General features: G+C 39.1%; 2 protein-coding genes across 2 annotated transcripts; both read right to left on the bottom strand.

Annotated features, from left to right (window-relative positions):
- Positions 1–100: 100 nt before the first annotated feature.
- crp1 (C-reactive protein 1) lies at positions 101–8,221 on the bottom strand. The gene is made up of 3 exons (XM_061909288.1): positions 3,224–8,221; positions 3,095–3,158; positions 101–3,018 (listed from the first exon to the last, which is right to left on the bottom strand). Exons 1-3 carry the CDS (start codon positions 3,224–3,226, stop codon positions 2,408–2,410), a joined length of 678 nt encoding a protein of 225 aa, XP_061765272.1. The 5' UTR covers positions 3,227–8,221; the 3' UTR covers positions 101–2,407.
- Positions 8,222–8,378: 157 nt separating this feature from the next.
- On the bottom strand, positions 8,379–24,226 carry stub1 (STIP1 homology and U-Box containing protein 1). Its single transcript, XM_061909287.1, has 8 exons — positions 24,094–24,226; positions 21,059–21,290; positions 20,783–20,981; positions 14,543–14,708; positions 14,399–14,474; positions 14,266–14,322; positions 12,938–13,054; positions 8,379–9,879 (listed from the first exon to the last, which is right to left on the bottom strand). Exons 2-8 carry the CDS (start codon positions 21,170–21,172, stop codon positions 9,754–9,756), a joined length of 855 nt encoding a protein of 284 aa, XP_061765271.1. The 5' UTR covers positions 21,173–21,290; positions 24,094–24,226; the 3' UTR covers positions 8,379–9,753.
- Between the last annotated feature and the right edge of the window lie 2,220 nt (positions 24,227–26,446).

Below are 26,446 nucleotides of genomic sequence, written 5' to 3'. Positions count from 1 at the left end.
GTTCTCCCACTTAAAATGATGACAGAGGTCTGTAATTATTATCATAGGTACACTTCAACTGTGAGAGACAGAATGTGAAAAAAAAATTCAGGAATTCATATTGTAAGAATTTTAAAGAATTTATTTGTAAATTATGGTGGAAAATTAGTATTTGGTCAACCATGCAAAGCTCTCACTGATGGAAGGAGGTTTTGGCTCTAAATCTCCTGATATGTGGCCCTATTCATTCTTTCTTTAACACGGATCAATCGTCCTGTCCCCTTAACAGAAAAAAGCCCCAAAGCATGATGTTTCCAAGCCCATGCTTCACAGTAAGTATGGTGTTCTTGGGATGCAACTCAGTATTCTTCTTCCTCCAAACACGACGAGTTGAGTTTATACCAAAATGGATACATGGATGATACAGCAGAAGATTGGGAGAATGTCATGTGGTCAGATGAAACCAAAATAGAACTTTTTGGTGTTGCATTTTATTTATGTACTGTATGAATATATATATATATATATATATATATATATATATATATATATATATATATATATATATATATATATATGAGGGCTGTGAATCTTTGGCTGTCCCACAATTCGATTCAATATCGATTCTTGGGGTCACGATTTGATAATATATCGATTTTTTGGATTCGATTCGATTCTCGATTCAAAAACGATATTTTTCCGATTCAAAATGATTCTGTATTCATTCACTACATAGGATTTCAGCAATATCTACCCCAGTCTGCTGACATGCAAGCAGAGTAGTAGATTAAAAAAAAAAAAACTTTTATAATTGTAAAGGACAATGTTTTATCAACTAATTGCAATAATGTAAATTTGTTTTAACTATTAAACGAACCAAAAATACTACTTATTTTATCTTTGTGAAAACATTGGACACAGTGTGTTGTCAATCTTATGAGATGCGATGCAAGTGTAAGCCACTGTGACACTAATGTTCTTTTTTTTATTTTTATAAATGTCTAATGATAATGTCAATGCGGGATTTTTAATCTCTGCTATGCTGAAATTATAACTAATATTGATACTGTTGTTGATAATATTCATTTTTGTTTCACTACTTTTGGCTTGTTCTGCGTCGTGTTTGTGTCTTTATTCCAGTTCTGAGTGTTGCTGGGTCAGGTTTGGTTTTGGAATTGGATTGCATTGTTATGGTATTGCTGTGTATTGTTTTTTTGGATTGATTAAAAAAAATAAACCATAAATTATTAATTTTTTTTAATCGATTTTTTAAAAATGAGAATCGATTCTGAATCGCACAGCGTATTCGATTTGAATCGATTTTTTCCAACACCCCTAATATAACAACTCTTAAAAAAAATTGTCAGTATCTGGTTCTTATTTGGTTCTGTTTATTAAGTGTGTTGAATCAAATTTCACATTTAAATAGAGTAAATAATAATACACAACTCAGTTTGACATGAGCGGGACTGCCACCCGATGGATACATGGATAATGCAATAAATGAAATAAATATAATTATCCCTATTGTTGACTGTTGTTATTCTTTTAAGTATGAAAAAATTAGTAGATGTGAAAAATAAATAAAAATACTATCAATTATACGCTTATTGTACAAATGAGTACAATTGGGGGGAAAAACAGCAAAAAGGTACAATGTAATGACAAGAAGATTAAATGTTTATCTATCATATTTCCTTGATTGCCGCCAGGGTGCTAATTATTTTAAAACCTCTTCTCACTCCTGCGCTTACCAAAGGCATGTGGTAAAAGTAAGCATGCGCTAATTATTTTAAAACCTCTTCTCACTCCGGCACTTACCAAAGGCATGCAGTAAAAATTTGAGTGTGATGTAAGCTTGGACCTTAAATCCTACTGAATAGCTCTTAATCTTCTTCCCTTTATGCGATTTCAAATTACCGGTATTGAAATCAGCCTCCTCCATTTTGAAAACGATGACAGGGGAAGTGTCACTCGCGACGTCACGAGTTTGACCAGGCGGTAATACTAAGCATGCGCTAATTATTTTGCGAAACGAGTTTGACCCGGCAGTAATTCAAGGCAGGCGCATACTATATGCCCTGCGACAATTCAAGGAAATACGGTATCTGTTATCATAGATATTAACAATAATGACAAAATTAAAACAAAAAATCTTAAATACTATATCGATTAAAAAAATAGGAAAATGTATTACAAAAAAAATTACTAATAATTATTAAATTTTTACTATTATTATGGATGCATCGTGTTGCTTTGAGTAAAACACCTACTGCTGGACTGCAATTGTTATATTTAAAATGACTGTATATCAGAAACCAAGCACATTGAGGACTTTAAGGTAAGATTACATATAGAAAAGTAAGGCACACTTCAGGAGCAGTCCAACACTGATGTTTATCACCCCTCCACACGATGCCACACTGAGTCAGTCGTCATCCACCACCTTCACGTTGCCAGTCAGCTCATACTCAATAGTGGCCCAGTTAAAGATGTTGCCTTCAGGGACCTTGCGGCCATAATGCCAAGCCTGAATGGTACTCCCGGACAGAACAAAGTCCCACATATTTACATCAGTCATCTCCCCCACGAAGCTCTGCAGGGCTTCCAAGCCCCCTAGGTGTTTGTCAGGGTCCTGGCCCAGAAGGACAGTGCCTTTGGGACGGATGCTGTGTCCAGGTTTGTAAACCTGGTATGTACTGCGCTTCCCGTCCACCCAAAAAGCAGTGAGTCCAGCAACTGACTCCCATGTCAAGCACAGGCTAGTGCGAAAGGTTCCCAGCGGTGGGAGGTGAAAGAAAGTGCCGTCGCCGCTCATGTGAAAGGAAATACGCCCGTCCTTCTCTCGCCACACGTTGAGCTCGTCATAGTCGTCCGTGCGGTAAGCAAACAGAATGATCTGGCGCTCTTCTGGCAGCTCGGTGGCCACACGTAAGCACAGAGTGAAGGCCTTGAGAGTCATCTCCTTGAGTGGAGTCAGCGTCACGTAGCTGAAATCTGTCTCATACGGGAAGAGCAGAACCTTGGCGCTCAGACCCACTGGTGGACATCAGACAAGCGTCAGGACAGTTTGCTACACCCTCACACGACAAAGCTGATCAGTGGGACATTTTACCTTGCGTGGCTGAAGACGCCAAAGCAAAGGCACCAAACAGAACAACAGCTAACATAGCGAAAGTCTGCAAACACAGACAGGGAATCAGCGTATAGAAGTCACAACAAAGACTAAAAAATATCCTCTTACCATTACGATGCTGTGCTGTTTGTTGCCTGCTAGTCAACACTAATGTCTCCTCCTGTCCTCTGCCCTCCTAGTACCAGCCATGATGTCAGCTAAAACAATGGGCTCGCTGTCCGACTGAGCGTTCACATCTCATGACCAACAGCCAAACACAAAAGGCTTTAAAGACTGAGGCTCTGTCACAATTTTTTACGTCTCCATTGACAAATGTGAATTCTATTAAAATTAAAGCTGCAACAGCGATGAACGAGACCCACTTTTGCTGGTGTTTCCTGCATTTACCCATTCAACATAACATTACCTGCACGTTACTTACCTTCCCTGGATCCTGGGGTCACACTGGTGCTTCTTTCTTTCACCCATACACACTGGTGCTTCCTGCCATCACCCAGAAAACATATCTTTACCTGCCCATTACCTACCTTCTTGTATGTAGGTCTAAGTGAGACCTACATACAGGTTTTTGTTTCATGTCTCTACGACATTCCTACCGGAAGTTACAAGCAGTTTTGTCTGTGTTTTCTTCCCAAGAGCAGTTTTGTCTGATTTATTCTAGAGCGCAATTTGGAGTTTTTTTTTGTTTTGTTTTTTAGATCGCAATTTTCGCCAGTCCTGATGTATTTGTCCAGTTTGGTGAGTTTTGAAGCATTTTAAGGGGTCAAATTACAGCTCAAAGAGGCAAAAAGGACATTTTTTTAGGAAACCTTTGTTTTTGAAGGGGTTTTTGCCAACTTCTTGTTGGTTTTTGCTGAAGGATGTCAATGTATGAAATCTAGGTCTAAGTCAGACCAACATAGAGGTTTTTGTTTCATGTCTTTACGACATTCATAACGAAAGTTACAAGCAGTTGTGTCTGTGTTTTTTCCTAGGGGACGCTAGAGCGCAATTTTGAGGTTTTTTTTTTGTAAGATAGGGTCCTCTGTCCCAAAGGGACATTCGGTCCCTAATAACTGATCTGTACCGCACCACTTATTGGTACGTGGCAGGGTACAGTGGAACTTCAGTCTACGGACGCCTCTCTTTGCGTGTTTTTTTCTGGTATAGGAATGTTTAAATCGAGGCAAATATGTCTCGATGTGCAACCCATGTCTCGGTGTACGATCGCTTCTTTTATTTATTTATTAATTTTGTGTGCCGCTGGATGCTCTATGGAGGCTGCCAATTTGATGACATCGCTACCTTTACACACTGTTTTGAAGAGGGTGGTCCCCGACGTTTACATATTTGCAAGGAGTAGACTGTGGCGGTGGTGCCATAGGCACATGGATTGCCTTACAAATATGGAAGAACAATGTCCGCAATTGCAACCATTATCAGAAAAATTACGTTTATATGGTTGCCGACTTTGCAAAAGGGGAAAATACCTCCACAAGGACAGAGACAAAGTGCAAGACAAAGTGGAAAAGCTGTATTTAGATTGGATAAATGAGAAACAGCTAACCTGCGATAGCATTTCCGAGGCTATCACTTGAAAGAAGGCTCGCCATCTATATGGCAACTTGATGTCCAAAACTGACCATACTGGGACCCAGCACGCAAGATCAATTTAAGGCGAGCCGTGGGTGTTTGGAAAAGTTTATAAAAAGAGGAGCCGTCATTCACAGCGACGGTGCGGCATTGCAAGGCTGCTCAGTGAAAGCTGCCAACTTGACAAGATTTTAACTGTGATAAGATCGAACCTGGAAAAAAAATGCCTGGGGACCTCTTTTAACAGCAAAGGACAAAGACAAGGCGACAGAAGACCACCTCACACTGCTAGTTTGTGCTCACGCTAGCTGTGGCCGGAAGGTGACGCTATGCTTGTTTACCACTCCAAGATTGTTCAACAAATACCACAAATATCCAAGGAGACGTTTAAGGATTTTCCTTTTTTTTTATTGTAGCAACATGTTTGGTAACATGAACCAAAATGACTTTTGTGTGTGTGCGGACACATTGACAGTTGAGCTGGCTGTTGTTGTGTTTGGATCAAATAATAGATTGTTGAGACATAACCCGCTTGTTATGTTATTTTGATCCATATACAATATGTATACACATGATAGCGTCTTCAAAGTGTGCATTTTTAATATAAAATAAGGACTTTTGTTCAGGCTAGAACCAATTATTCATGTTTACATTGTTTATTAAGGGGAAATCTGTTTCAAGATATGCACCTTTCGGTTGGCGAACGACGTTCAAGAACTAATTAACTTCATAAATCGGTATCTCAAGATTCATGGAAAAGAGAATCAAGATTTCTACACAACGCTGGGAACAGCGATCGTAGGAACACAAATTGCACCATACGACCATTGGTAGCATAGTGGTTTACATAGCTGAATTTTATCACATTCCAGAAATAAATGATGAATAAATAGTATCTCGAACTTGAAAGTGCCCCAATTTAAGAGAAGAACTGTCTTTCTGCTAATTGTCATGCTTTATGTCACAAGCATCCTTGTCATAAATTGGCTTAGAAAATGTCACAGTGAAAATCTGCCTAAAACATCTGGTGTTATTTACTAAAAATGGACATAACTTTGTTTTTTTAACAAGGAAAGAAAGTGAGTGTCAGGGACAGCGCTGATAAGAAGACATTGTTTATATTCATTGAATTAAAGCAAGAAATCATCAAAAACGTGAGTGAGTTGAGAGTATCACTGGTAGTCTGCACCATACTGAAGCATAATGAGTCTAACGTCAGCCAAAAAATGTTAACATATCCAAACGTCAGACATTTATCCATGAAAATATGGAGAAGCTGATTATGGTGTTTGATGGAGAAGCAGTTAGAAGGAGATACTGTAGTGTAAAAGTCCACTCTCCAAGTAAGAATACAAGTATCTTGAGTTAAGAACTCCATTATAGAAGCAATTAAGCTCGTAAATTGAGGTACTACAGTACACAAATGTCCTCCATTGTTGGTCTCGGTTGTAGCGCTAATATCTACATAAAACTTAAATCATATTTAGACAAAACATTTGTTGGACCTTAATTGTGGGTGTGAGTTTTCCTTGCCCTTATGTGGGTTCTTCCGAGGATGTCGTAGTCGTAGTGGTTTGTGCAGTCCTTTGAGACATTTGTGATTTAGGGCTATATAAATAAACATTGATTGATTGATTGATTGAATTGTATAACAACATTAAATATCTGTTAATAGGCTTTTGTCTCTCTGTTTTTTTTCCTGTATTTCATCTAAACAAATTGGTTATATGCTAATATTTTAATGGATTATCTGTTTGATTTGATTGAAGTGGTTATAACTCATGCTATGCCAGTCCTTCTTAAATAGTGGGGCGCGTGTGACCTCAGGGAATATGCTTTTTTTTTTGCCGTACCAGAATATGACGGAGGGTATGTAGCACTTGGCTTCACTGTAACCACAAAATATTTTCTTCTTCATTCAGGGGGCGTAAAATAAAATTATTGAGAAGCACTGTGCTAGGCTAAGATAACTGGACTTAAAATGGGAACTGCACTTGTTTTTGGAATTTTGTAAACCTTTTTACAATTTTTATATAAGACAAGAACATGTATTTTTCCTTTTTTTCTTTAATGCATTCTACCTTGTAAAATTCGGCACGAGGTGGCTTACAATGCAGCTAATGAAAGTACTCTGTTGTACCCATAAAGCCTTCTAAAAACATCCAAAAACCACCAACAATACCCCAAATGGTGTGTATTTATATAGCGCTTTAATATACCTGGAATAACACAAAAAGTGCTTTATATAAGGGGTTCTTAACCTTTTTGACCTTGAGGCCCAACTTTTCCACTACAGGAGCCCACTTAAATATTAACACTGAACTAGTAATCATACTTTTTATTCTAATCGTATTCAATGATTAAATCTAACCTACTTACAGTTGAACTAGGATAAACCTTATCAAATAATTTTAAACCATGCTAATCAAAAAAAAGATCATCAAGGCTTAGGTAAGACTGATCACAAAATACATACTCAAACATACTGCAAAAGAGGGAACTCAAAAATTGATGACAATATTAATAAGAAAAAGAGTTGTATTATAAAAAATAAATGTACATACAAATATACAGTGCTAAAATAAAAAACAATTTATTAATAATTGTAATAATAATTATAAGTTTCTTAAACAAATTGTCAATAAAATTTAAGTGCAAATTAAAATACACCATCAACGCTTTAGATCGAACTGTTAATCCTTCAGTTACAAGACAGCCGCTCCACACACTGGGTCATGCCGCCCCATCTTATTACATGTCGTGATCTACATATTAACCAAGTATAAGCAATATTTTTCTTACAAGCGCTAACGCAGGCAAACTAATTTTATCAGTGATCATAGAGAGGTAACTAGTAGCTACAGTATTGAGCTGGTTAAAGTTAATTCTAGATGTTGTCAAACGTACAGCTAAATTGGCTGGAGCCTATCCCAGCAGCATTCGGGTGGAAGGCAGGGCACACCCTGGACAAGCCACAACTTCATCGCAGCCTCCTCCTTATATTGAGGCTTAAAAAGAAAAAGTTCTGAAATAAAATTTGTCATAAAGTAGTATTTATTGTCTCTCATTAAGCCAGTCAGAATTAGTAGTGTTGTTGTTGAACGGAAAAGCAAACGTTGTGATGAGTCTGTGAAATTATTCTGCTGCTGTATGCTTAAAATGTGCAAAAAATGTAAATATTACATGTTGTTAAGAAAACATTAAATTATAACATTAAATATATAGCTTGTGTATAAAACGTTAGGAGTGTTGTGGGTGTTTTTTAAAGCGCTTTATAGGCGGAATAGAGCAACTATATTGTCTCCATTGTTAGCTGACTTTTGCTAACATTTATTTACTAGATAGAAAGCATATAAAACGAAAAATGTGTTCTTGTCCTACATGGGGATTGTGAATGATGGTCAAAATAAAAAAAATAAAAAAATAAAAGTGCAGTTCCCCTTTAATCTAGCTTCTATGAGCAAATAAAGGCACGGAGTAAATACCCGCTTTTACATGACATTCCAATTAACATGAAAAGACAATTTGTGAATTATGGAGAGGATGTGGAGCCTGTTAGCTGCTATTTGTATATTTGACTATGTGAACCGGAAGCTATTTGAATACACAACCCTGAATTTGAGACACTTTTTTGAGACATAACATAAAATAAAAAATATATAGCTATGCCCAAAATAAAGGGGACAGATAATTCAAAGATTTTGATTTTATTCACAGGTTAATGTCGTTTGCTTTGTCGTATAGCTATGATAATCGCTTGCAGTGTAAATTGACGTCAAACCAAAAATACAATACTAACGTGAAAGCAAGAGTTGGCATGTCAAAATCATCAATGTCTTTTGAATGATACTTCTGTGTGCAATATCACAAGCTTGAATAAATGGGGTTGAACAAGAAAAAAAACCTGAACCGGGCCTTTATGTTATCAACATATCTACATTTAATACACCGGAGGACAGCAAAAAAGAAAAAAATAACAAAATAACCCATTTCGTCAGAAACGAAGAGGTACACAAAGCTAATAATTATGTACACTGTCTGCAGCCGGTCTTGATGTACTTTGCTAAAATATCAGTCAATGCAAAGTGGAGTTTTCAGGAAATCTGGGAGGTATGGATGATAAATTACACTATCTGTCCAGCATTTCAGGATCGCGGATGACACAGTGAACTTTGACCTATACCTTTCCACACCGATGATTGTTTAAGCAACAGATTTCTAATGAAAAGATAACCGCTAACAGCAATGTTGTATGCGTCGCTGTGCAACTTTGTGTGCATTCAAAGTGGCTTGTTTTATGTGATGTCTTTAGATCAGTTGAGTTCATTTTATTTTACTTTAAACAAAACTCACACATTTTTGGAATATTCAGCATTTATAAAAATCCAGCAGCCATTTTTTTCAATTAATTTCTCCAGTTCAAGCCTGATTTTTAAGAGAAGAACGTGTCCTGTTAAAAAACATGTTCAGCTCCATACTAAACAATACAGAATGCATACATTCATCTTATTCAATTGTCTGTACGTGAGTGTAACAAGGAGAGCTCATCAATCAAAAGCGTGCAGCCGAGGCTCAAAAGGATTTGTGTCGCCATCTAGAGGTGAAGATTGTAACAGTGAAAACACACATTTTTTCCCTCTCCACTGTCATGTAAACTTGCATACAAAGTAACCCCCCTCAATGACAACGTAATGTTTTGGCATAGTTACCATTTCAGGTTGAAGTGTTTCAATGAATGCAAAAAAATATTTTCCCTTGGCAGGACACGAGAGCATTTGGTGATGCTTTGCTGGAATTGTGGCACTCGAGATAAGAAAAAGACCGAGAGAACGGCCTCCATGGTGTGGAAAGAAATCGGAGGACGAAAGTGTAGACGGTGGGACAGTCTTAAAGGGAGTACAGCCTCACAAGTTCAGAGCAGGATTCAAAAGGTTGCGGCAGCTCCTGTTTGGTAGTCCATAGTGAGACAATTCATAACTGCGCATAGGTGAAATGTCCTCAACAGTCTCATGTTGATTTAAGATGGAGAAATGGGGGACAAGGTGGCCAAGGGGGGGTTCCAACTCTTAGTAGTCCTCCACCCAACCGTTCTCCTGGATAAAGGCATCGATCACTTCCTTCATTGCCAGGTTGGGGATCAGCTGGTCCTGGGTCAGGGGGCTTCGCGTGACCGGGTCAAAATGACCCACTCGCTGAATAAAGTGTTAAAATGGGATGTTGAAAGTGCCGGAGTTCCACCTTGTTATTTCAAAACTACACATTTCCACTTAGGCCATGTTCACACCAACATGGATATTTCTTTTTTTTTTTAAACTCACATTTTCCACACTTTGTTAAAAAAATATCCAACAAATGTGGAGTTAAAAATAAAAACCCTGTCCACATAAAAACATTCACTGCCTGTCAGGCGCAATCTGCATAAACCTGAAAAAGCTACCACAGCTGACCTGTGTAATCAATATAGTGATATATTAGAAATTAGAGAGGGTAATCTTGCAATAACTAACAATTTGATTTGATTCTGATTCCTGTAGTGACAATTCGATTCTTAATCAATCCTCGATTCAAACTGATTGTCAAAATATATTATTTGGTATAACATAACAGAGGTTATGGATTACAAAATCTCCTTTAGTTGCTGACATATGACGTACACGCACAGCCAGTAAAGCCTGATATATACTCTCTCGTCACGTAAATTATGTTAACGATGGCGTCTTGTTCCTCCCCCCTTGCGCCTCCCAAAAATCCTAACGGCGACATGGATTGCAGAGCTGTGATTGATCAGCTTTTGCCAATCAGGTTCCCTGAGCACAGGAGAGCAGACGTTGTGCTTGAAATGCACAAATTATTGCATGTAATAAAGGAAACGTGATTGAACATTTGCATGCAGACTAATATTGTGTACTTAATATCTCAGTGCTCAACAAAAATAATTATTAAATGTGTTGTTTTGTGGCTTGTTCGGTTGTTGTTGTTTCCAGTAGAAGTTATAAAATCCTATATCCTGCCGCTTCTCTCTTTTTGCCCTCTTCTCCTGCAAGGAGAGGATACCAGTCTGGAAAATGTACTAGCTATTCTAAGTCAATACCTTGAGGAATATCTTATCCTTTGGTTTCTGAATAATACATCCATTGAAAGTAAACTGATGTTTTAGAATGATTAGTTCCAGTGCCAACAGAAATGTCTATGTTGCATCCGTCATTGTCACTCTTCACAAGAAGGTAAATATCAAGTCGATGACAGCTACTTTAAGACACACTGCCCTTAAGTGTTTTTGATGAGAATTACAAGTCAAGCACTAGCCCCCACAAAAGAGCTATAAACTAATTACGACACTGTTAGAAGGGATGCAAGCTTAGTGATGCGAGAGTATATACCAGCCTTAAACGCAAAAATGGCCTAAAAAGAATATTTTTAAAGACGGATTCTTAAAAAAATAGATTTATACACTACATTTTTTTAATTTATTCTTGGGTGTACATTATTTTTAAAATAAGCACGCACTTACACGGTGCCAAGGAAACATGAATGTTTATTTTTTAATTCGCCTGTCTGTGCATGTTATAAGGTGTACAAAATTAAAACAAAAACCCAGAAGTCAATATCTTTATCTTTGGTTAAACAAAGTTTAAAAACATTAAAAATATTGTTGCACCTTTCTACTGCCACAAAGCTCCGCTGTACTCATAAAAACACACAAATGTTGACGCCAGAGTTTTAGAAAATGTACATTCCGGCCTGAGTTTTCCCAATAAACTCTGTTTTTAAGGAGAAAAAAACTGTTTGCGTCTGGACAAGATGCCAAAACACAAGGGAAAATGTGTATTTTAAATATGCCTATTTGTGTGGACATGGCCTTACTATTGTCCACTTCTTTTCTATATATTGCCTTGTTCCTGTGTTTAGAAAATATGCATAGATGCAAAGAGCCTATTTTCTCATTCAGATTATTTCTTGAGATTAGATTTTTTTGTCTATAAGATTTATCTCCACCAGTTTTTAAGAATGATGTGAAGATGACAGGCTTCTTTTAACAAGTAACACTAAGGGCTTGGTTTATTAAAGGTTTGCATGTACTAAAAAAAACACGTGCAACCCTGATAGCAGATGCAAAGCTGATCTACTAAAGATATGCAAAGTAGACTGCGTCTGTACAACGTGATATGCTGATCATCAAAACGTCCACAATACTGGATGGAGATGATGCAAATATAATTATTTAGCATGCACAATGTGATTTTTCAAGGACTATTTTCTGTTTTATTCAAGAAAGTGTCAGAAGGGTGTGGAAACTGACAGTTCCACCTACGGCTGCATGATCAGTACCACGGCTGCATAGACAGACGAGAATCCTCCGTCATTTGTGTAGGTGTCAACACTTTGGACGATCAGATATATAAAATATTCAACATGTCGTCTATTCAGCAACATCATTTTATAACTTTATACTTTGCTAGATGACTTAATGGCTAATTAAAACGAATTAATTGATACATTTTGAACTCCTTTAGTATTTTTTACTGATGATTGTTTTTTTTTACACATATGATATATTTTATTAAAATATTTTTAGTATGAATAAAACTTATTGTAGTATGAATTTTTTGCGTATAGAGCAGAGTGATAAGTGCAGCGCCTCCCTTCCATGCACCTTCAGCGGTAATGAAAAAAGTAGAAAAACGAGGTCTCATTGTAATTGCAGTGCAAGACTGCTTCTAAAATGTCCATAAAAAGGGGTAGATGTATCCTGTTTGTTTGAAAACATAGCAAAACCCCACTGATAAGGAGCATGATGACATGAATGTAAAGTAAATTAGTTTCTCTGTGGTGATGTCCCGTATAGTACACATAAAATCCTCATTTAGATAAGGTGCTCTGCACCACTTTTCAATTGCAACACGCCCACTAACAGTACATACAATTTTATAAATTGCACACGCTGTATTACGTGGGGTTTGGATCTTAGTAAATCAGGCCCTAAGTATTCCAAGCCCACTGGCCAGAAATGAGGCAATGAATACAGAAGTTTCCCTGTAGGTTTTCTATTAACTACAGCTTTTCTTTATAAAGCAACTACTGATTAACACACCATACACATTTGATAAGTGAGCAGACTATTGGATTTGTTAATGCTACTTTTAAGTGTATTTGAACACAAATCTTCTCAATAAATTCATGTTATGGTATTATTCTCAAAGGTTTTTGTTCCCATGTACGTCTTGACCGTCTACTGTTAAATATTTGTACCTGCAGGTGCTCCTCGATGTCCTTGCGGTCGTAGGTGATCCCGCTGGGTGTGATGCACGGCTCCCTCATCAACTCAAAGCTGATCTTTCCACACAGATAATCTGGGATCTCGCGTTTCTGGTGAAACGCAAAACACAGCTTGCTGGCCAGAAGATTCTGTATTTACTCATCTGCACCTTTTACACACAACACCGATTTGCATTTAAGATTAATTCAACCTAAATACAACTAAAAATTACCACAGTGTACATTAGAGATGTTCTGCATTTTCACAAGCATTTCCAAAATGCAAGTGGGTGCACACACACTTTAAAGTACGAAAAGCCAGGGATCTTCAGTGAACAGTTGGAGACCATTAGTGGCCACAGCTTATTTAATCCATTGACCTTTAAGTCTAAAAATAACATTAAAAAAAGGAACGTATCAAAGGAGGATTATAGTTGAAATTACATACATATATACATACACATATATATACATACATATATATATATATATATATATATATATATATATGTATGTATGTATGTGTGGGAAAAATCACAAGACTACTTCATCTCTACAGAACTGTTTCATGAGGGGTTCCCTCAATCATCAGGAATATTTAAAATCTCCTGTAGATTTCTGTAGAGATGAAGTAGTCTTGTGATTTTTCCCACACATACATATTGCGCTCTACCACGGTATCGAGCACTATTCTCTGGATAATCCAATCAAGATATATATATATATATATATATATATATATATATATATATATATATATATATATACATACATATATACATATATATACATATATATACATATATATATATATATACATATATATACATATACATATATATATATATACATACATATATATACATATACATGTATATATATATATACATATACATGTATATATATATATACATATACATATACATATATATATATGTATATATACATATATATATATACATATACGTATATATATATATACGTATATATATATACGTATATATATATGTATATACATATATATCTATCTATATATATATATATGTATGTATATGTATATAATATATAGTTGAAAACATTTTTTTTAAGTTTCTTTGAGATATCATATCTTAACTTATAAGAGACTGGTTGTAGCTATAAATAAACAGGCAAACTGTATGCTTATATCATGATGTACAGTATACAGTATATTTTATATTTTCATAATGTGATTGTTTCGCCACAAACAGCAAAATTATTGTCTGATTCCCAGAGGGACAAAACTGATGATTATTGACAGTACACACACCATAGGTTTGTGCTGGTATCATCACTGTACTCACTTTTCTTTTCTCGTCGACTTGAGAGAAGAGCTCATCCATGTCCATTAAGTACTTGTCCTAATCAAGTCACATTCATGTTAGTCAAATGTAACAAAAAGCCAATCAGGACGTTACAAATATTTCCAAAACATACGTGTTTGGATGCAATCTTGGCCGCGTCGCCTCCGTTTTGATTGTCATCCTGCTTTTCCTTGTAGTCTTCAAGTTTTCTGCAGTAAATTACCAGTAAATTAGTTTTATGCAAAAAACTAAATTAGCGAATAGTCCATGCTCTCACCGCTCCTTCTCAGCTAATATGAGTTTGCTGAGATAAGCGTGCAACTCGTTCTCCTGGTTGATGCGCTTCTCCTCAATGCTGTTCCAACGCTTTTTCTTGGCAATACGCAAGGCGCTCGGGATGTCGTCTCCAAAATTCAGCCTCTGTTCTTTTGCCAGATTGTATGCTGCAAAAACAACGTTGTAATTTTCATCAAAAGATACCGGTTGTATTGTCTCAAGTACCGTATTTTCCGCGCTATGAGCCGCACCTAAAAACCACAAATTTTCTCAAAAGCTGACAGTGCAGCTTATAAGATGGTGCGCCTTATATATGGATTAATATAAATATTAATTTTCATAAAGTTTAGGTCTCGCAACTACGGTAAACAGCCGCCGTCTTTTTTCCCCGTAGAAGAGGAAGCGCTTCTTCTTCTACGGTAAGCAACCGCCAAGGTAAGCACCCACCCACCTGGAAAGAAGAAGCGCTTCTTCTTCTACGGCAGTGGTCCCCAACAACCGGTCCGTGGCCCGATTGGTACCGGGCCGCAGAAGAATTTTTTATCAAAAAATAAATAAATAAAACATTTTTATTTTTTTTAATTTAATCAACATAAAATACACAATATACACTTACAATTAGTGCACCAACCACAAAAACCTCCCTTTTTCATGACAAAGAAGAGAAAAAAAAACAAGAAAAAAAAAGGACACCCCCCCGGGCCGCGGGACAGAGTATTAAGCGTTGACCGGTCCGCGTATACAAAAAGGTTGGGGACCACTGTTCTACGGTACGCAACCGCCAAGGTAAGCACCCGCCCACGTAGAAGAAGAAGCGCACGGCTTAAACGGTTCATTTCATTTGTGTGTTTCTGTAAAGACGACCACAAAATGGCTCTTACTAAGAGACACGCGTACAACGCAGAATTCAAACTCAAGGCAATAAGTCACGCAGAAGAACACGGAAATAGAGCAGCAGCGAGAGAATTGAACATAAATGAATCAATGGTGCGTAGGTGTAGGAAGCAACAAGATGACAGTAAAGAAGACAAAACAGAGTTTCCGAGGGAACAAAGCAAGATGGCAAAAGTTGGAGGGCGAACTCGAACAGTGGGTTGTTGAGCAGAGAGCAGCAAGCAGAAGTGTCAGTACCATCACTATTCGAATGAAGGCAACAGCGCTAGCAAGCGAACTTCACTTGGATGATTTTAAAGGTGGTGCTTCTTGGTGTGTCCGGTTCATGAAAAGACTCAATCTCTCCATCCGCACACAAACTACTATTTCACAGCAACTGCCAAAAGACTTTCAAGAAAAGCTGGCTACTTTCCGATTTACGACTCCATGCGCGCCCACATCACAGATGGTGTCAAAAAACAAGTGAAGCACACTAATTCAACACTCGCCGTCATTCCAGGTGGATCAACCAAAGAACTCCAACCGCTGGATATTGGTGTCAACAGGGCATTCAAAGCTGGACTGCGAACGGCGTGGGAACAATGAATGACTGAAGGTGAACACACCTTCCCTGAAACAGGGAGACAGCGCCGGACAACATACGCCAACATCTGCCAGTGCATTGTAAATGCCTGGGCGGATATATCGGTCTCAACTGTGGTCCGAGCTTTCCGGAAGGCAGGATTCACGGAACTGCTGGACAACAACATCGACACTGACTCTAATGACTTCAACGAGACGGAGCCCGCCATTTTGGATGCCGTATTCGCCCAACTTTTTAATTCAGACACCGAAGAAGAAGAATTTGAGGGATTTATGGATGAGGAATAACTTCAGAAAGTGAGCTTTAAATGTTTATTTTGTGTGCTGTGACATTAACGTTCGAGCAACGTTATTTGTGTTGCTACTGCTCTGCAATATTTTAAGTGTTACTTTTGTTGTGATTGCACATTTGCGCATTATGTTTTGAGTGTTACTATTTTTGTGATTGCACATTTGCACACTGGTTTGTATGTAATATATTATTAAAGTTTGACTGACCTGTCTGACTATTTTTTGACATTCCCTTTAGCGCAGCATAGGCGCAATTTATGACCCTGTGCAGCTTATAGGTGAACAAAGTTTTTAAATATACCATTCATTGAAGGTGCAGCTTATAGCGCGGAAAATACGGTATATACCGCTTTCTAAAATATACCAGTATTAAGTATAATACTGGATAGCATGCAGACCTAGCTATCCATCCATCTTCTTCCGCTTATCCGAGGTTGGGTCGCGGCGGCAATAGCCTAAGCAGAGAAGCCCAGAGTTCCCTCTCCCCAGCCATTTCGTCCAGCTCCTCCCGGGGGATCGAGAGGCGTTCCCAGGCCAGCCGGGAGACATAGTCTTCCCAACGTGTCCAGGGTCTTCCCCTTGGCCTCCTACTGGTTGGGCATGCCCGAAACTCCTCCCTAGCCGTTCGGGTGGCATCCTGACCAGATGCCCGAACCACTTCATCTGGCTCCTCTCGATGTGGAGGAGTAGCGCCTTTAGTTAGAGGTCCTCTCGGATGACAGAGCTTCTCACCCTATCTCTAAGGAAGAGCCCCGCCATCCAGCAGAGGAAGCTCATTTCGGCCGCTTGTACCCGTGATCTTGTCCTTTCGGTCATAACCCAAAGCTCCTGACCATAGGTGAGGATGGGAACATGGGAACATAGACTGACCGGTAAATTGAGAGCTTTGCCTTCCAGCTGAGCTCCTTCTTCACAACGGATCGATTAAGTGTCCGCATTACTGAAGACGCCGCACCGATCCGCCTGCCGACCTCACAATCCACTCTTCCCTCACTCGTGAACAAGACTCCGAGGTACTTGAACTCCTCCACTTGTGGCAAGATCTCCTGCCCAACACGGAGATGGCACTCCACCCTTTTCCGGGCGAGAACCATGGACTCGGAGGTGCTGATTCCCATCACGGTCGCTTCACACTTGGCTGCGAACCGATCCAGTGAGAGATGAAGATCTTGGCCAGATGAAGCCATCACTACCACATCATCTGCAAAAAGCAGAGACCTACTCCTTCAGCCACCAAACCAGATACCCTCAACGCCTAGAAATTCTGTCCATGAAAGTTATGGACAGAATCGGTGACAAAGGGCAGCGTTGGAAAGGGAAGCAGTGCAATTTCAGCACCATGTATGGTGGACATGATGTTCTGCTGACCTCGACTGCGGATGTTGTGGATCGGTGGAGGGAATACTTCGAAGACCTCCTCAATCCTACCAACACGTCTTCCTATGAGGAAGCAGTGCCTGGAGAATCTGTGGTGGGCTCTCCTATTTCTGGGGCTGAGGTTGCCAAGGTAGTTAAAAAGTTCCTCGGTGGCAAGGCCCCAGGGGTGGATGAAATCCGCCCAGAGTTCCTTAAGGCTCTGGATGATGTGGGGCTGTCTTGGTTGACAAGACTCTGCAACATCGCGGGGATATCGGAGACGGTACCTCTGGATTGGAAGACCGGGGTGGTGGTTCCTCTCTAAGAAGGGGAACCGGACGGTGTGTTCCAATCATCGTGGGTTCACACTCCTCAGCCTTCCCAGTAAGGTCTATTCAGGTGTACTGGAGAGGAGGCTACGCCGGATAGTCGAACCTCGGATTCAGGGGGAACAGTGTGGTTTTCGTCCTGGTCATGGAACTGTGGACCAGCTCTATACTCTCGGCAGGGTCCTTGAGGGTGCATAGGAGTTTGCCCAACCAGTCTACATGTGCTTTGTGGACTTGGAGAAGGCATTCGACCGTGTAGCCTGGGAAGTCCTGTGTGGAGTGCTCAAAGAGTAAGGGGCAAGGGACTGTCTGATTGTGGCGGTCCGCTCCCTGTACGATCAGTGTCAGAGCTTGGTCCGCATTGCCGGCGTATATTCGGACCCGTTTCCAGTGAGGGTTGGACTCCGCCAAGGCAGACATAGCTACACATCTTAAAAATGAAGCAAGCTGCATATAAGAGAGCTGTAAACCATCCATCCAGTTTTGTATAAAGTTTATTTTTTTTCTGAGCAAAAAAGCTGACCTAGCATGATGTTGCTGTTAAAATGTGAGTGTAGAGTTAGGACCATAGCTAACATAGCTTTGTTTGTGTTACTAATGTTTGTGTTTGCAGTCACAGTCCTTAATGTTATATTGTTGTATGTAAAATATGTCATCAATTACTTCGGAACAATGCAGAATTACAGTGTGTATGTACAATTTGGATTGAGTGCACAACAGCCTTTTTTTAATCCACACACTGTCGAAGACAGGGGTGGAGAAACAGCTAATTATTATTAAAGCTACAAACACGCTAAATGGCGTGTTTCTAGTACGACTTACAAAAAGCACTTTTAAACTGTAAAAAGTCTAGTATTAAGGTTAGACAACACACTTCCAATACACGATTGTGGGACCTCTGTGAGTGGTTAACATTATCAAGAATACAATAATACTGGACCTTTGGTCATTTTTTAAAAAACAAAGTGGGTATGCTCATATTACAGATGTTTACAAAATAAAAATATTAATGATTGGATGGACTACAACTTGTGTTGTAGTCCATCCAATCATTATTTTTTTTTTTTGATTGGATTTTTATTTTAATGATTGGATGGACTACAACTTGTGTTGTAGTCCATCCAACCATTAATATTTTTATTTTGTAAACATCTGTAATATGAGCATACCCACTTTGTTTTTTAAAAAATGACCAAAGGTCCAGTATTATTGTATTCTTGATAATGTTAACCACAATTTAATAAGATTCAATACAAATGCTGTATCTAATATTCTGCCCTTTTATTGGTATTATTTCAACAATGTTTTGATTAATGTTTCACACTTTAACAGGTAGGTTGAAATCACGTGACGTAGCACCACATCTAGGCACTTCTGGGTTCCAGGCGATGTTCTAAGCCCCAATAGGCTATTGTATATTTAGCTGAATCCGTGCAGATTTAGGCTTATTTTAAGGTTTAGAGGCAAATATAAAAGTGATAATGAAAAAAGATGTAAAATGGGATGGAGTGGATTTTTACACTCTTAAGAAAACTATATGTTTTAATGATTTAACCCATTTATCATCACCAAGAGGTTCCTGCTACCTCACTTCAATTGACACTTACGGTATTAAGAGAAGAAAAGATTGGAGGCAAATCATGTCTTTACATCTGAGGGGTCCACAGATTAAGCAATAATCGTGAAAGACAAAGTTGGATTTATTTGTGCATCGGTAAGTACCATATTTGATTGACATAACGAGTATGGTGCTGCTGTGATCGTGAGGCTAACGAAAAAAAGGATACATTTTTTTGAAGTTGATTTCCTGCTACAAATTTTAGTCTCATCTGCAATTCATGTCTGCAGTTGTTTTTATGTTGTAATGTTCCGATTTTGTCCAATTATTTAGTTTTCTATGTCCCTGTTTTTCAGCAATGTTTGCTAGTGATACAGTATCAAGATTCAGTATATGTTGTTGAGCATACGTCAGATTTCTTCATTTAGTTTATTAATACTATTAAAGATATTTCCTTGATGCTAACAAATATCACTAAAGAGGCTATAATTCAATCATCCGTGTCGAATAAAGCACTTGGCTTTCCTACACAATAACAACAAAGCTCTTAGTTTCTGTTAAGAAAATCAACAACAAAAATACGGTGTATTGGACCAACAATCACAATATTCATTACTAGTTAGACGTTAAGTTTATTTGCACAACCAAGTCTTCGTATTTATATTTAGGCAAAGCAACCACAAAAGAACAAAAAACTAATGCGGTCTATTGCCACTTCTTTACGTTTGGTTCTGCTGTCAAACACAACTAATATAGTAGAGAATAAACTTGAATGCATCACAGAGCGATCCGATTGTATTCCACAAGATGATTTGATTATTTTAGGAGCCATTTCCTTTGATGCACTTTTATCCTGACTTTATTACCTTTATGAGCCACTTCTTTCGGGACTCTATGAAATGTATTTCCTATCTCTCCATTTGAACAACTGGGACAACAAAGTACAGAACAGCAATACGGCATATTCTACTCAAAAGCTACACGCACTCTCACTTGTTTAAATGCTACGCTCTAGCTGCTTGATCATTGTGTGAATTAGGCCACAAAGAAGAAAAACTGATGTGACGTCATTTGCAACCCTCCTATTAAGGACAATAAGGACAATGTAAGATTTTATGATACAGCTTTTATATTGAAAATCCCTTGGAGGACACCGGTGTACCTGATTTTGTGATCAGTGAATGTGCTGCCATGTTTCCTACAAGACAGAGAGAAAAAAACACCATCTGACCTTTCTGCAGGTTCCCGATGGCTTCGTCGTAGTTCTCTAGCTCCAGGTGACACTGGCCCAGGAAGAAGTGGGCCTTGACTGACTGACTGTCCAGCTCTAGGGCGTGCTTACAGTCTGCCAAAGCCTTGTCATGCTGCTGCAGCTTCACATGGCACAGGGCCCTGTTGGTGTAGTACACTGCCACGGACGGGTTCCGGATCTGGAAGGCAGGACATGGCAAACTTCACACATTGAAACAATTCCAAAATGCATCAAATAACAATGCAATTCCCTCACTATAGCTTTGCTGTAGCATGTAGCAGCCTCCTGGTACTTGCGACAGAGGAACAAGCGGTTCCCTTGCTCTTTCAGCTCCTGCGCGGTGGAACTTTTCTCCGGGCTGCCAGCCATCTTCTCCACCGGCTCTGCGGGGCCCGCCTCGCCCTGCTTCCCAATCCTGTTCCCCGTCTCTTCGGCTGGCTGAACTGACAGGTTTTAAGAACACCCTGTCCTTTCTGGATCTCGAATGCTGTTCCAAGAGAGGACATGCTGGTTTGTTAAAGGTGTGCATACATGCAAGTTTTGTTAGGGGTGTGCATGTGAGGTCGAGGCTTGTTTTGAATGCGAGTGTGAATTACTTATATGACTTACAAAAAGTTTAATCTTCTTCCCAATACCCTTTTGAGATGTTTGATTTAATTTTATTCAATTTCGATCCTGCGCTCTGGATCTTTCTGTGTGGAGTTTGCATGTTCTCCCCGTGACTGCGTAGGTTCCCTCCGGGTACTCCGGCTTCCTACCACATCCAAAGACATGCACCTGGGGATAGGTTGATTGGCAACACTAAATTGGCCCTAGTGTGTGAATGTGAGTGTGAATGTTGTCTGTCTATCTGTGTTGGCCCTGCGATGAGGTGTTGATTTGTCAAGGGTGTACCCCGCCTCCCGCCAAAATGCAGCTGAGATAGGCTCCAGCTACCCTGAAAGGGACAAGCAGTAGCAAATGGATGGATGGATAAACCCAGATTCCGGTCCAACTAAGGTCTTAACTCATTCTCTTTCTATGCCACATTAATGTGGAATGCACTCCCAACAGGTGTAAAAGTAAGTGCATCTCTATCCTCCTTCAAAACCGCTCTAAAACAACACCTCCAGGCAACTTCAACCCTTTATTAATACCCTTCTCCATTCACATCCCATCTCCCTGGATTGTAAATAACCTATTGTAAATAATCAAATGTATTTCTAATCTATATACTTGTTCTTATGCTATCTGAACTCACTATGTTCTCTGCTCGCTGTACATATCCTACTAAGTTAAGACCTACACTGTTTCAATGTCCATTTCTCTGTTGATGCAATTGTTGATGACTGAAGTACTGATATCAACCAAAGCTCCTCATTCCACCCCCCAGATTGTAAATGATGTAAATAATTCAATGTACTGTATATACTATGATGATTAACTTGTGTGATGACTGTATTATGCTGATAGTATATATTTGTACCATGAATTGATTAACGTGGACTCTGACTTAAACAAGTTGAAAAACGTATTCGGGTGTTACCATTTAGTGGTCAATTGTACGGAATATGTACTGAACTGTGCCATCTACTAATAAAAGTTTCAATCAATCATAGATGGACGGATTTATTAATTCAATTTTCTTTTCTTTACTGTGAAATAATAATATTGCCATTGAGCACAAGACTGCTCACTGGAGGTATGCATGTATATTATGGACTACATGTAAGATGTGGGGCTTCACAGTGGGAGAGGGGTTAGTGCAGGGGTGTCAAACATACGGCCCGTGGGCCGGATCAGGCCCGCAAACAGGTTTCATCCAGCCCGCGGGATGAGTTCGCTAAGTATAAAAAGGAGTTGAAATTAGTGAATCAAAGAAACTATTGTTCTACATGTGTCCACTAAATGTCGCAATAGCAACATGTATCTTTGTAGATTATGCTACATATGTTAAAAAAACAAAACAAACAAACATGGTGTTAGTGCACCAGTTGAGGAAAATGAGTAAACTACATAAATCACATCCTGTAATTTGATTTTGTATTACTTTTTTTATCGTGGTAGATTGAAAATTAACACCAGTGAGTAGACTCATGAATATTGTTACATAATGTATTCAGAAAGTATAAATAACGGCAAATAAAGATAGAATACTCTTAACCACAGCATGTAAGTGTAAAAAAAAATAACCCAACAACAATATGATTTGTACATTTTCAGAACGTACTTGGTCTATTTTTTAACAAAAAAAACCCAATTTGAACTTGTCTTTATTTTTAAATTATCGTGCCGTGATTTTACCAGTCCGGTCCACTTGAGAGTAGATTTCTCTCCATGTGGCCCCCGATCTAAAATTAGTTTAACACCCCTGGGTTAGTGCGTCTGCCTCACAATACGAAGGTCCTGCAGTCCTGGGTTCAATCCCAGGCTCGGGATCTTTCTGTGTGGAGTTTGCATGTTCTCCCCGTGAATGCGTGGGTTCCCTCCGGGTACTCCAGCTTCCTCCCACCTCCAAAGACATGCACCTGGGGATAGGTTGATTGGCAACACTAAATTGGCCCTAGTGTGTGAATGTGAGTGTGAATGTTGTCTGTCTATTTGTGTTAACGACTTGTCCAGGGTGTACCCCGCCTTCCGCCCGATTGTAGTTTACCCCAAAAGGCAATAAGCGCCAGAAAATGGATGGATGGATGTATGATGTGGAGCTGACTATGACATACTCAACAAACAACAACTCCATGTCCCCTGCAATGCATCTGCAGTGCGTGTTCAAAGCACCCGAAAAATAAATGTCTATATTTCGCTGACTTGAGCAATTTAACGCTTCACGAGGCAGATAACGGCTCGCCAACGCACAATCACAGCAAACTACAATGCGATGTTTCTTGGCGTGTTGCATTAACCGAGGTTGGCTTTTTCTTTTTCTTTGCAAACAAAAGTAGCAACAACAGAGGCAATGACAACGCTGCTATCATGTTAGCATACAGCATTCCCATTGACGTTAGCTAATTAGCCACCTAGCATAACCACAAACGCTGTCCTTGGTGTCAGTTAACGAATCACTTACACTCACTGTGGAACATAAACCACTTTCAGCAGCACGAAAAGCGAATAATATTTCGAAATAGTTCAAAAGCAGGCCTTTTAAGGCCTCAACGTGTAGTTTAAATACTACCGCTAGGCAACATCAACAGTGCTAAGTTAGCTAATATGCTGGGCGGTGTGTTGCTTACAAAACAACTATAATTGTGTTTCCGACGACAGCTGCCGTTTAATCGCGGTTATGTGATGGCAGTTCCAGCACCCACCTTAGAAAAGATGTGTCACATCTAAACAAAGCGCGTTTCATAAGATCCGCTATGAAATTGTGGTGGGTTCAATGTCTCTCCGGTGAGCTATCATGACAGATTGTTATTGTGCTGACGTCACGCTAAGAGACGTGGACGGAAGCCGCAATGGCTATTTCCTTGTCTGTAAAAAAGAGGAACTATTCTATCAACACGTATTTTTGATGCATATTCAACAACATTACCTAATATGGAGAAAAAATGTATTTTCATTCATCAAGTTGAACTCAATATTTGTTGAGTCACATTCAGCGCAGTGCAACGTAACACCAGCAGAGGGCGTTCTAATTACAGCTTTCCTTTTCGTTCAGTGATGATGCTGTAAACACAATACCAATGGCGCACATTTTGAATATTTTATGTCAAATCAAATCAAATCAAATCAAATGTTTATTGGATTCATCACTACACAGTGTACATCCACGACAGAACTACTGACTAAACTATTACTACAACTTGGTTTACTATACAGTATTTATAAAATATAATAATGTAGGTTTACCTGGAACTTGAAATAGGCCACCCGGCCTGAATCCACACTTGGTAGTAGTTTAGTCAGTGGTTTAGTCGTGGATGTACACTGTATAGTGATGAATCCAATAAACATTTGATTTGATTTGATTTGATTTGATTTGACATTAAATTTGCAAAATGCGGTTGCTCATTTTGCAAATTGCGCGCCATTGGTATTGTGCTTACAACATTGATGAGTTGAATTGAGTTTTAGTTTATTTCGAACATGCATGCATACAACTTGATACATCACAATTTCCAGTTTCTCATTTTAGTTTTCCATCCATCCATCCATTTTATACTGCTTGTCCCTTTCGGGTCACGGGCGGAAGGCGGCGTACACCCTGGACAAGTAGCCACCTCATCGCAGGGCCAACACAGATAGACAGACAACATTCACACTCACATTCACACACTAGGGCCAATTTAGTGTTGCCAACCAACCTATCCCCAGGTGCATGTCTTTGGAGGTGGGAGGAAGCCGGAGTACCCAGAGGGAACAAGCAAACTCCACACAGAAAGATCCAGCCCGGGATTTAACTCAGTACTACTCAGGACTTTCGTATTGTGAGGCACATGCACTAACTCATTTTAGTTTTAAGATTTAAATTAAACGAAGTTTGGATTAAAGTCCAAAATGTACCAAAGTAATAAACTAACTTTATTTTAAACTTTTTTTTATTAAGTTTCTTTCGCTTTTCGCCTGTGGGGTTTGTTTAGGTTGTTTTAAAACGAAAATAAAAATGCTTTGTTTTTGTACTATGTCTTCCCCACTATGTACATGGTTGTATGTATATATATGTATGTATGTATGGTTGGGCATGGGCAGCACGATAGGCCAGGGGTCAGTGCGTCTGCCTCACAATACGCAGGTCCTGACAGGTCCTCCGGGAATACTCTGGCTTCCTCCCACTTCCAAAGACATGCACCTGGGGATAGGTTGATTGGCAACACTAAATTGGCCCTAGTGTGTGAATGTGAGTGTGAATGTTGTCTGTCTATCTGTGTTGGCCCTGCGATGAGGTGGCTACTTGTCCAGGGTGTACGCCGCCTTCCGTCCGATTGTAGCTAAGATAGGCACCAGCGCCCTCCGCGACCCCAAAGGGAATAAGCGATAGAAAATGGATGGATGGTTGTGTATACAACCTCTGGTAAGATGTAGAATCACCAGACTTTTGTAGAAAAAAAGCAGATAGCAGACATGACACAAAACTTTAGTCCAGGGATATCAAAAATGTAAATCAGGTTTTATCCGGCCCGCGGGATGAGTTTGCCCAGTATAAAAATTAACCTGAATTTTTTTGAATGAAAGAAACCGTTTTTCTAAATGTATCCACCAGATGTCTCAATAGCAATTCTTTGTATCTTTGTAGATGATGCTACATATGTACAAAATAAACCACATGATGTTAGCACATCAGTCAAAGAAAATAGTCAGACTACATAAAAAACATACTCTAATTTGATTTTGGTATAATTCTTTTATCTTGATAGTTTGAAAATTAACACCATTGAGTTGAGTGCTGAACATTATCACATAATTCATTCAGAAAATATAAATAATGACAAATAAAGTACATATACTATTACCACAACAGGTAATTGTAAAAAAACAACAACAACTACAACATTATGATGTGTACAATTTCAGAATGTGCTTGTTCCATTTTTAAACAAAGAAAACAATCTGGAGACTGCGTGGAGTTGTTAGGGAGAGTGGCCGGGCCAGCAACCTGAGGGTTCCTGGTTCGATCCCCACCTTCCACCGACCTTGTCACGTCCGTTGTGTCCTTGAGCAAGA

The sequence above is a fragment of the Nerophis ophidion genome, linkage group LG08 (genome assembly GCF_033978795.1).
Source record: "Nerophis ophidion isolate RoL-2023_Sa linkage group LG08, RoL_Noph_v1.0, whole genome shotgun sequence".
NCBI classification, from domain to species: domain Eukaryota; kingdom Metazoa; phylum Chordata; class Actinopteri; order Syngnathiformes; family Syngnathidae; genus Nerophis; species Nerophis ophidion.
This window is presented reverse-complemented; position numbering and strand designations above follow the sequence as displayed.